Source organism: Rhinatrema bivittatum, chromosome 4, assembly GCF_901001135.1.
Source record: "Rhinatrema bivittatum chromosome 4, aRhiBiv1.1, whole genome shotgun sequence".
NCBI lineage: Eukaryota > Metazoa > Chordata > Amphibia > Gymnophiona > Rhinatrematidae > Rhinatrema > Rhinatrema bivittatum.
The window spans coordinates 152169759-152182109 of record NC_042618.1 but is presented as its reverse complement, the minus strand read 5'-3'; the positions used below and the strand labels follow the sequence as shown (position 1 = coordinate 152182109).

At 44.6% G+C, this 12351-nt stretch overlaps 1 protein-coding gene across 1 annotated transcript in view; it reads right to left on the bottom strand.

The window, feature by feature from the left end:
• HECTD1 (HECT domain E3 ubiquitin protein ligase 1) overlaps positions 1-12351 on the bottom strand; it is a 345856-nt gene that overhangs the window by 62875 nt on the left and 270630 nt on the right. The window contains 1 exon segment of the mRNA XM_029598986.1: positions 6999-7221. Within this exon segment, the coding sequence (XP_029454846.1) occupies positions 6999-7221 (223 nt within the window).

Below are 12351 nucleotides of genomic sequence, written 5' to 3'. Positions count from 1 at the left end.
ATAGATTTTGTAAAAGCATATATGAAGGAAAATCCAAAAGAAAAAGCTTTACCGCAGTGTCCAATAATGGAGAAGTTAGCAGAACAGCTAAGAGCAAAATTCCCTTCATCCTATTTCAACCATCAAAAGAGGAAACAAATTCTGAGTCCAGTAATTTCATTGAGACTGATTCGGACGATTCATAAAGTTCCTGTGATTCAAAGGACTATAATTCAGGGACTATCAATAAATCCACCCTCTGATTCATCTCCAGAACCAATAAGAAGTTAAACACCTCCAGAAGTTACCATATATCTGACATTCTTACAGATGTCGTCAAAGGCAACTTTAATTTTAAGGAGGAAGATGTAAATAAGCATAATTAAAGGGAGTTCTGAAATTCCTTCAACTACCAAAACAAATCAAAGCCAATGCATGAAGGTTTATTAAAAGTGCAAGAGGTCACGTTTTCATAAGATAGGAGAGATAGGTGTTTTAATTCTCTGAGATCCAATATTGGGCAGAGTTCTCTTTTTGGGAACTAGAAAGTACCTGAAATAGAATCCTAGTTTTGATTTTTTGCTATGTCTTCAGTTTTCTAATATATAATATGGTTCCATGTTCCCATATACAGTATTAGATGAAGGATGGCAATTATTGGTACTGTATTCATTTGTGTTGTATTGTGCTTGGAAATGGCAGCACACTGTGTCTTGCTGCATAAAATGATTTAAAAAAGGTGTCTTGGCCAATCCGGGGCCACTAGTAGAACTAGTCCCCTGTGGTGTTCTATCTTGCGGATGACCTTGCCCAGTAGTGGCCATGGGGGAAAGGCATATAGTAAGTCTTCCTCTGGCCAGGTCTGGACGAGACCGTTGATCCCTTGGGAGTGTGGCTCTCGTCTGCGGCTGAAGAAACTGGGGACTTGGGCACTGAGATTGGTGGCCAGTAAGTCCATGGCTGGGAGGCCCCAGCGATTTACTATCAGTTGGAAGGCTGTGGTCAATAGTATCCATTCCCCCGGGTCCAGGCTCTCTCTGCTGAGACGTTGTCTTTTCCTGTGATGTGGGAGGCCGAGATCCCTTGCAGGTTTATCTTTGCCCATGCCATGAGAGGATCTATCTCCAGAGACACCTGCTGGCTCCTGGTGGTTGATGTAGCCAACTGTTGTAGCGTTGTCAGACATTACTCGAATCGCTTTGCCTCGGTGTCTGTAGCTGAATCGCAGGCACGCTAGTCTGACTGCACGAGCTTCCAGGCGGTTTATGTTCCATCCCGCCTCTTCCTTGCTCCATTGTCACTGGGCCGTCAGTTCCTGATAGTGGACTCCCCACCCTCGCAGGCTCGCATCCATGGTGAGCAAGATCCAGTTCGGTGGGGATAGGCTTACTCCTCTGCTTAGGTGGTCTTCCTGTAGCCAACACTGAAGCTGAGAACGTATCTCTGCTGGTATTTGGAGGCGAATTGAGTAGTCCTGGGACAGTGGGTTCCACTGTGACAGTAAGGAGCACTGGAGCGGTAGCATGTGGGCCCTTGCCCACAGGACGACCTCCAGGGTTGAAGCCATGAGGCCGAGGACTTGAAGATAGTCCCATACCTTGGGGCGTGTATTGGTCATCAATCGTCGTAATTGTTCCATCAGCTTCCTTCTCCTTCGGGGAGGGAGGAAGACTGTTCTGTTTGGTGTCAAAACGGGCCCCTAGGTACTCTAGAGACTGAGAGGGCTGCAGACTGCTCTTGCCCATGTTCATGACTCAACCGAGCTCCTGTAGTAGGTTCTTGAGTCTGCTGGTCACCTGCCAGCTCTCTTCCGAAGACTTTGCTCTGATCAGCCAGTCCAGGTAAGGGTGTACCAAGATCCCTTCCTCCTTCCTTAGTGTTGCCACCACAACCACCATCATTTTGGAGAATGTTCTGGGGGCAGTTGCTAGGCCGAAGGGTAGCGCTTGGAACTGGTAATGGTGACCCAGTATCGCAAAGTGTAGAAAACGCTGGTGATCTTGATGGGAATGGAATGTGAAGGTAGGATTCGGAGAGGTCCAGGGAGGTTAGGAATTTATTTATTTTATTTAACACTTTTATATACAGATATTCATGTAAGAAATTACATATCACTTCGGTTTACAATATAACAATAACTAGCATGTAAGAATGCTTTTACATTTAACAAGGAATAAATAACTTGGAGCAATGGAACAGGGATCAAAGCAACATTTAAATAGTAGGGTCTTTCATGATGCCAGAGATTAGCTGGCAGAAGATCTGAGAGCATATAGAAATAACTTAGGGTAAGGGATAAGGAACACAATAGGATAGATCATCTGCAAGGTTGGGGTGCTGACCTAAGCGCTAGACTGTTGGTATGAAGGTAAAACGTACTAAGAAGATCCCATGCATAGATGAAAGGCTTGGCCGAACAACCAAGTTTTGAGTCTCTTTTTGAAGGTCAAGTGGCAATGTTCTTGTCTTAGGATCTGGGGGAAAAGAGTTCCATTGAGCCGGGCCTGAAGTGGACAGAGCTCGTTTACTTAAGGAAGTTTTGATGGGTGGGGCAAAGAGGGTATTTCTGTAAGCGGATCTCACCGGTCTGGAGGGTAAATGTGGCTGAAACGGGATGTTGAGTTCCAAGGGCATGAGATTGTGAATGGTTTTGTGAATAGTTGTTAGTACTTTGTACATGGTTCTGAATTTAATTGGGAGCCAGTGCAGGTTCATTAGGATGGGAGTAATATGATCTCTTTTGTTGGTTTTAGTCAAAATCCTGGCAGAGGCGTTTTGAAGCATCTGTAAAGGTTTAATGGTGTTCTCTGGAAGGCCGAGTAGAAGTGAATTGCAATAGTCAATTTTAGAGAAGATACTTGATTGTAGGACTGAACGGTAGTCTTGGAAGTGGAGTAGTGGTCTCAGCCGTTTTAGTACTTGTAATTTAAAAAAGCCTTCCTTTGTGGTGTTATTGATGAATCTTTTTAGGTTCAATTGGTTATCCATTACGACTCCGAGGTTTCTGACTTGCGAAGAGAAGGATGTTTGCCTAGTGGGGAGCGAGTTGGAAAATGCATAATTGCCATCCTGTGCGACGAGGAGTAGTTCCGTTTTATTTGTGTTATGGATTAAGTTAAGGCTTGTGAGGAGGTTGTTGATATCTTGAAGGCAGTTGTTCCAGAAGTCTAGGGTTTTTTGTAGTGATTCCGTCAATGGAATGAGTACTTGTACGTCGTCTGCGTATATGTAATGCGTTAGCTTTAGTTTAGAGAGGAGTTAGCAAAGTGGTAAGAGATAAATGTTGAAGAGGGTAGGGGATAAGGATGAGCCCTGAGGGACTCCCAGTGAAGAACGGACAGGGTGAGATTCTTTATTGTTGATCTTGACTTTGTAAAATCTGTTTTGGAGGAATGACTTGAACCTAGTTGTACTGCCATTATTATGGAGCGAAGAGTCTCCATGCGAAAGTGTAGTATCCGCAGATGGCGGTTTGCATTCTTGAGATCCAAGATGGGTCGGAATGATCCTTCCTTCTTGGGAACAATAAAATAGATGGAATAGCACCCCGTATTTTGTTGGGGCATAGGAACCAGAGTTATTGCCTTCAGACTGAGTAGTCTTGTCAGAGTGGCTTCCACTGCCAGTCTCTTGGTGTGGGAGTGGCAGGGTGACATCATAAATTTGTCCCGAGGGATGCTGCGGAACTCCAGAGAGTAACCTTCTCGAATGATGTTTAGTACCCATTTGTCAGACGTGATCTCGAACCATCTTTGGTAGAAGAGGGAAAGTCGACCCCCTATTTCCTTTTCCTGTGGATGGATCGGCCCATTCTCATTGGGGAGCACAGCTGGGGCCTGCCCCTGGGCCTGTTCCTCTCTTGGTCTGCTGGTTCCGAAAGGGCTGGGACCTTCCGGAAAGACGAGGTGCCTGGAACTGTGAGTTCATGTAGAGTCTAAAGCATTGCGAGCCTCTGCCCCTGGTTCTTCTGGGGGAGGGGCGCTGGGATCTTTTAACCCTTTCTTCCGGTAGCCGAGGCACTGGAGATTCGCCCCACTTGCTGGCTAACTTCTCCAATTTGCTTCCGAATAAGAGAGATCCTTTAAAGGGCATTCTTGTGAGATTCGCTTTAGAGGTCGTGTCAGCAGACTAATTCCGCAGCCATAGTTATCCTCTGGCTGCCACTACCGAGGCTACTCCTCTGGCTGAGGTACACACCAGATCTGAGCTTGCATCCATCAGGAAGGCTGCTGCAGGTTCCATCGTCTCACAAGTCTACGTTCTGGAGTTATTTGCCTCTCTCTCGAGGAGCAAGCAGGAATGTGCCACCAGTGCGCAGCAGAAAGCAATCTGCAGTGTCATTGCTGTTGCGTCGAAGGCCTGCTTAAGAATGGATTCCAATCTTCTATCCTGAGTATCCTTCAATGCAGCCCCTCCCTCAACGGGAATGGTTGTTCGCTTTGAGACAGCACAGACCATGGCGTCCACTTTCGGAAAACGCAGGCGTTCCTTGGTCGCTGGTTCCAGAGGGTATAAGGCTTCCAAGGCCCGACCTCCTTTGAAGCTGGCCTCTGGGGCATGCCACTCCAGGTCAATCAGTTCCTGGATGGCTTCCATCATTGGGAATTAGCACGAGGCTTTATGAAGGGACACCAATATGGGGTTCTTCTTTGGTTCCGCCAAAGGGTCTGTGCCTGGAATACCCAGAGTCTTCAGAGTCTGGGAAACAAGGGCTGGTAATTCATCCCTGTGGAAGAAGTGAAGCATGGTTCGGTATGGTTCCAAGCCTGGAGGGATTTCTCCTTCTTCCATCTTCATCTGAGGTGTCCGGGAAATTCTTGGTTAGGCGGGGCATGTCTCAAGGCATCTGAGTAGGGCCGGGAGGATGTTGTGCTTCCGGCAGGGGTTAAGGCCGGGACGCAGTCGGGGCTGATTGCGCCTGAACGAAGGCTTGCACAGCCCTTGGCAAATTTCTAACCAGGAGAAGGTCCCTGGGTCCATATTAATCTCATGGGGAGTCGGAGTAGGGGCCCCTGAGGTGCCCTCTTGTGGAGAAGCCATCTCGGAGTTGCATAGATTCGGGGAGCTATCCTATGTAGTAGTTCTGGAACCATCCTCAGACAGTGAGGAACCAGGCTTTGGTCGCCCCTGGGCTTCTTTGCAATGCTGACACAGGCAGGACTCCAGTTCAGACTGCACGGTTCTTATGTGGCAGGCTGTGCAAAGAGAGTGCCCTCTGGCCTTCTTGGATGCCGGTGCCATTACTTTTATGTCTAGGCGCACAGGCAATGAGCTTCAATGCGCATGTGTAGTTGTACGAGCGGCTGTGCGTGTAGTTATGCACGGTTATGTGCGCACGTCTGTATTGGACATGCACAAGTTAGGCGCATCAGCTATCCGGCCTGCCCCGCGTGTACCGCCAGTCGAGAAGGGAAGATGGTGCCAACGCCCCCTGAGGGTCTCCACGTGTGTGGACCCTTGCACTGGATCGGGGCCTAGCCAAACCAAGGCTGCTCAACCCGATCAGTGCTCCCTTTTAACCTTGCTGGAAGAAAGTGAGGAATCGGTATGGCAATCTGAGCTCTGGAGACCGGAGACCTGAATTTAAAGTTTTCTGCTTACCTGGTCTCGGCGCTTACCGATCGTGTGCCGGACGGTCTCCAGCTGCAGGGGGAGAAGGATTTACCTTCACCGCCACGCTCGGTTATGCACCCACTGCCTTTCAGCCACTCTGGGGGCTAAGTCCACGCCGGGAACCAGCTACTAGACCAAGGCACACCTCTGAGGGATATCGGAAATCACCTCAGGAATTCTCAACTGGGGAGGCACCCTTAGGTATCACCGCAGGAGAGCAGGGCTCGATCTTCTTTAAGATAATTTTGTCTTCTTGCTGTAATTTTCCTAACACTGTGCTAGTGTGTGGGATAGTGACCGCATCTGCTAGGAGACAGTGAGATACTGAGGAGCTGAGGACACTGCAGGGGTATTTCTAGGGTGACATCAGCTTTGAAATCTGACTCCATCTCCCATCTGCTAGCAGAAGAGCACATAACCCACTGGTCCTGAATCCATCTGGCTACACGCTAGGAAAGCTTAATTTTGGAAGTGATTTTTTTCTGTTTCCTAAAAATGGCACGTAGCAGATAAGATAGATGTTGCTGATGGCACAATGTATAGAAATAGAGAGATATCCTACTCTTTGGGGGCAAAATGTTAGTTTATTTCATAGTTATATCTTTTTCATGTGTGGGAGAAAAATTTACAATGTAGAGGGCAGAGGGAGAAGGAGCAGCTATTTCCCATCCCACATCTCTTGAAAAACATTTGCAGCCTTAGTGGAGCTTCCTCCTGCACCCCTAATCTCTTGGGGGGAAAAAATATATATCAGTAGAGCAGATACCATGCCTCTCTCCTAACCTCAATATATTTGTGTAAATCCCAACCCTCACCCCAGAATTCTCCAAACTGCGTTCTGAACTGGGACTGTTCCTTCAGCTATCAGTGAAGAAGAGCAGTGAATACATACATACATGTTACAGAAGCAGTCAAAGTTAGCAACTCTTATGTATTAAGGCAGCTGGAGGAGTAAGAGACTCACTTCTCTCGCTCTACACTAGGAACTCTTTTGGAGGTACTGAGGTGGAGTGAAGTTGGGATCCACCCTGCTTGAGTTGCTAATATTTTCAAGAGATTGTGGGGGTGAGAGAAGGGGATCAGCCTCTGCTCAGCAACTATTGTGTGTTGCTATTTTTTTTTTTTTTTTATTATCAGCTAAATTTAGTCTGCAATTTTTCTGACTAAATTTAGCCAGATAAATTTACCCAGCTAGCACCAAATACCAGGACTAGCCAGGTGAATTTAAGCCATGCTCCTGGAATGCCTGCCTCTTTTTTATCCAACTAAATTTTAGCATGGCAAAAATTACATGGTTAAGTTGTTCAACATGGGGTTATGTCTGGCTAGGTCCCAAACTTAGCCAGACAAACTCTTATATCAATCATGTAAATAGTAAACAATCATATTTAACCAAAACCCCTTACGTGTATGTGGGCTCCCAAATGCGCCGGAGTTTATCCGACTTCACAGTGCCATTGCAGGAAAGCTGAAGTAACTTCTGCACATAGTAAAAGATGGTGGAACGAAAGCTGGTGAGAGGTAACTCCACTTCTCGTGTTGTTCCAAGACCTGTTACTTTCAGGATCAGTGCTAAACGTGGTGCTGGTGCACACTCCACCTCCTCCAGCAGCTCTGACTGAGGAGTACCTGCAGTAACGCAGGAGGGGTTGAAAGGGATGGAAAAACATTTGTTGAACATTTCACAAAGTCATTAGCTAAATCCTTCTGTATTGTTTCTACTCCCAAGGACTGTGTAATTTTATTTTTCATTTTGACTTGTGTAACACTAAAGCAAAATACATTTTATACAGTAGCAAAGTAAACATTTAGCAAGCACAGAAGATCAAAATATATCCAAATAAGGCAACAGTACTAAACACTTACATACAAAATATTATTTTATTTTAAAACTTTTCTATACCGTCGTATAGTAGAGCACCATCACAACGGTTTACAGTTAGGCACAAATATGTGGTTTCTAATTTATCCAAAGGGTGCCATTATTATACGGTTACATAGTTCGATAATATACTCTAAATGGGAAAGGGTGTGGTTTCCATTTACTATTAACTGTCTTTATAATTTAATACTTAAATTGTGAGAAAATAACAAAAGTAAGCAATACTGCTTTTTCTTGGTGATTTCCTGCTTTGTGTATGTGTTATTCCGTTGCCTCACTGTGAAATGCTTTTTTGAAGAGCCATGTTTTTAAGCCTTTTTTGAAGAGTTTTATTTCTTTCATTAGTCTTAATTCTAGTGGTAATGTGTTCCATAATAATGGTCCTGCCAAAGATAGTGCTCTCTCTCACAGCTCTCTATCACAGCAAATATTTTGGGTTATATGCTGTGCAGACTGTATTTAATTTCTCTGTAGACAAGCAACACAATTCAGCCACAAAGTATAAGGTGGGCTTTTTCTCTTTTATAGCTCAAAGTTTTAATTCAACTTTCTGAACATGTGCGGAAGTTCCCGGACTAATGTCACTGCACAATCTCTCCTCAGTCAGTTTTTGTCCGCTTTGCAAACAGTTGGACAATCTGGCCGACTGTTTGCAATGTGTCACTGTGCAAAACAAAAAATTAGATATAAAAAAAATTTTTTTTAAAGGCCAAGAAGAAAAGGAAAAAGCCCATTGAAGGCTTGTGAGAAATGAAGGTACAAAATGTCAGTTTTAGATTTACACAACATTTGCCTCAGTTGTCAACAACCAGACCATATGATGGCAAATTCTGGCCCCTGTGGCAAAATGTCCCATGGGACTTAGCTTTTCGTGACCTCAAGCTCAAAAACGAGTTCTCCAGTTCATCAAAGCAAGGTAAGAAAAGGACTTCATCCCATCACAAAAAGAAGCAGAGCAGATCACCTTCAACAGATTCGTTGATGAAAAACACCTCCCTGGATCCACTGGTGCCAAAGCTTCAGAGTGCAGAATCATGTGTGTCAGTAGCGCAGAAAAAAAAACTCCATGACATAAAAGTATCGGCACTGATGTGTTATCAATACTGAGAAAATGTCAGGCACCGAAGTGTCCGACATTAGACAGCACAGAAGAGGGATCAATTCCCAAAAGACAATCACCCAGCGACACAACCAAAACAGACGGTCGGAATAAACACGCTTCGTCAAATGGGAGCATGTGGTCATCCCCACTACTGGAAGCAGAAGCGGAACCATTCACAGGCAGTAAGCAGTCAATACTGCCTCTATCACCTTTACCAGAATGCCATTGCTTCATCAAAAAATTATGGACAGATTTTGTAAAGGCTTATATCAAAGAAAACCCAAAAGAGAAAACTAATAGCATCCAATTCTGGAAAAGTTGGAGGAACATTTAAGAATAAAGCTCCTATCATATTTTGAAACAGTGAAGGAAGAAACAAAATCAAAGGCTACTGATATCATTGAAACAATATCAGATTCAAAGAGCTCATATGGTTCTAAAGATTATGACTTAGGGGTTCTATCAATTGATCCACCTTCGGATTCCTCTACAGAGCCATTACAACACTCTACACCACCAGAAGGTACAACGTACTTGACCGTTTTTGCAGAAGATGTCTGATGCCATACCCTTCAAACTTGAAGAGGAGTTAAAAGGGATTCTACAATTCATTCAACCACCAAAACAGGTCAGGATGGTTCCAATGCATGATGCTTTATTAGGAGTATAGGCTAAAATATAGAAAACACCATACTCCATTGCTCCAGTAATGAAGAGAACAGATAATAAACAGAGTGCAATCATGTCCTGGACATACAAAGATCCAAACCCCACATGAATCGTTGAGTGAGCAATGAAAAAGCTAAAAAAAACAAACCCAAACCTCATGCAAAAATCCCTACTAGGAACAGATCCATGGGCAAAGGTTTTCCAAGGAGCTACACTGCAAGCAAGAATAGGTGCATATCAGTTAACAGAAGCCAACTTTTGAAAATATTGGAGGTGCTGGACTCAACACAAATTACAGTGCCCCCAGCAACAAAATAAAAAAAAAAACAACCAGCACACAATGGTCATAAGTTTGACTGACTAGCCTATATTTAAATGCCTGGAAAGGTGCATGTAATGTGGCCAAAACAAAAGCTAAAGAAGAATTAAAGTCCCATTACTCATTTTTTCCTCCAAAACCCAGCATCCCCACCAGTCTCCTCCCTTCTACTCCAGTCCCACCCCCAACAGTCTATTCACTTCTCCTACCAACACTATCTCTCAACCCCCGCCCCCATTCTTCTAATCCTCCCCACTCCATCTTTTACCCCTCCCCCTCCTTATTCCCACTGCACTCAATTTCCCCCCCCCCCCCCCCAAATATGGGCATACTATGCATTTTATATTTAGAGGGAATAAGTTTAATACTTCTGTTCCTGCTCCATTCCCCATTTCTCATTAACCTATCCTTCCCTAACAGTTCCTTTTCCCATACCTCCACTCCCTAGCAGGTTCTTCCTCGCACTGTTTTAGCCAGCTGCCCTTCTCTGCAAGCTTGATTCACCCATCCTTTCCCCAATTCCCAATCCTCAAGCAGTCAGGCAGACTGTGATTCCCCCTCCACCACAGGCTTAGATCATTTTCTTGCTCTGCATACCCAGAATCCGGGCACTTTTTTTTTTTTTTTTGGAACTGGTCCTGCTTTCCTACTCCCTGTAACGCTTCTCCCAGCACTCACAGATTTCAGGCCAGGACCAGTCCCATGCCTGCGGAGTCCAAAAAATACACACTACTACCGGCATGTCATAAGCCCTAGCAGCTCTGCACGCAGTATTTTCCCCAGTTACAGTGCCACAGCTGCATATGGACTTCCTGCTCTCAATTTGGAAACCCTAGAGATAATTGTTGACTCCTGTGGGCTATAACAAGGGAATGTTTTATTTATTTTTGTGAACAAGGGGAACAATGTTCACCTCAATTCCCCCTCAGTTCAAGCCCTGACCACAGCCCCTCTCAAAAATTGTCCTGTCAATTTTTGAGAGAGATATTTTGAGTCTATGATATCCCATGCCACCACAACTTCCTCCCCTTTCCCCATCTTTCCAGTAAAATATCTAATTTGTCCTTGTGACTGCAGGGCTGGAAGAAAAGGGCAGATATCATCTGCCTCCACCCATATCCCTGCCCAGCTAGCACAGAAATCTTCACCAAACTTTGAATAAACAATTTTCCATCTATCCTCAGTCTCTGCTATTCTTGGCATCTTCTGTTTCCTGTCTCTCATTCCTTTTTTCTTTTTTTTAAGCTTTTCAGTCTTCCTTTCATTTATGTCCCATATTGGATCTCAGAAAATTAAACTCATATCTCAAACAAGAAAAATTCAAAATGAGCTCATTAACTATGATCTTCCCACTATTACAAAAAGGAGACTGGCTCATTTCCTTTGATCTGAAAGATGCTTATGTCCATATCACAATCAACAAAAAATACAGAAAGTATCTCAGGTTTACACTGGAAGGTCAAAATTTCCAGTATAAAATATTACCATTCAGACTAGAAACAGCACTCAAGAGTATTCACAAAATACACAGCAGTTGTGGCAGCTCATCTGAGAAAACAGAATTTGCTAGTCTTTCTATATTTAGACAAATGTCTAATATCAAGCACATCTTACAAATGCTCTCTCAAAGACATGAACTTTGTGATACAAACAATGCAATACCTAGGATTCATGGTAAATTTCAACAAATCCAATCTACACCCAAGGCAACAACTGGAATTCACAGGAGCATGCCTAGATATAAGAGAAAAAGCTTATCTCCCCAAACAGAGAGTACTGAACTTATAAAACTGCAACAGATGTGAGCCCTTTGGCTGTGGCGTGATTGACACAACTTAGCGGGTGAACTCATTAAGCCCATGTCGACAGCAGGTGAACACACTCTTACAAGGACTGGGTCTAGAGCTTCACCTATACCAGCTCTCTTCACCCCAAGTTGAGCCCTTGGATTCCAGGGGCCAGCAAGCTTAGGTGAGGGTCCTGTAAGGAGTGGTCAGATGAGGTCAAATGGCAAGTCAAGATTAGGGCAGGCAACAAGTAAGCGGTGTCTAGATCCAAGCAAAGGTCAGACCTGGAGTCAGGCAGAGACTCCTAAGGCCAGGCAGGACATGGACACGATAGAGATAGGCAGGGCGAGGCAAGGCAACAAGAAGGTGACAAGGCACAAGGAAGGTAAGACGCACTGTAAGGCTGAAGGAGGACCTGTTGCTGAGGCATCTGCTTGAAGCGTGGCTGGGGTTTAAATAGCCATGTGACATTATTCCTGAGAGCTGGCAATGGTGTTTCCCGCCACAGGGCAACACTCTATGCGCGCCTAGGGAGGCCTGCAGGGGGAGCAGCTAGACCATGGTGTTTGGTAGTAAGTGTGGCCAGCCAAACATTACAAAACTTTAGCACAATCACCATTAACAAAGTGGATAATGGCTCATAAATTTATCAAATTACTAGGCCACACAGCCTCAACAGTTTATGTCATTCCCCTAGCAAAACTAAAGATGAGACACGGACAGTTGCATCTAAACAGAAATTGGAAGCAACACATTCAACCTCTAAGCCACAAAATCCCTGTCAATGGAGATCTAATCTTCTCACTAAAATGGTGAACCTACTTTGCAGACAGCAAATTCACCTCCCTAGGCATACAAAGATCATAATGACAGATGCATCACTACACGGATGGGGAGCCCATGTTGACAATCTGTACACAGGACATATGGACACGAGAAGAATTGACATTACACACCAATTTATTGAAAGTAATTTTCAATGCTCTATGAATGTTTGAAT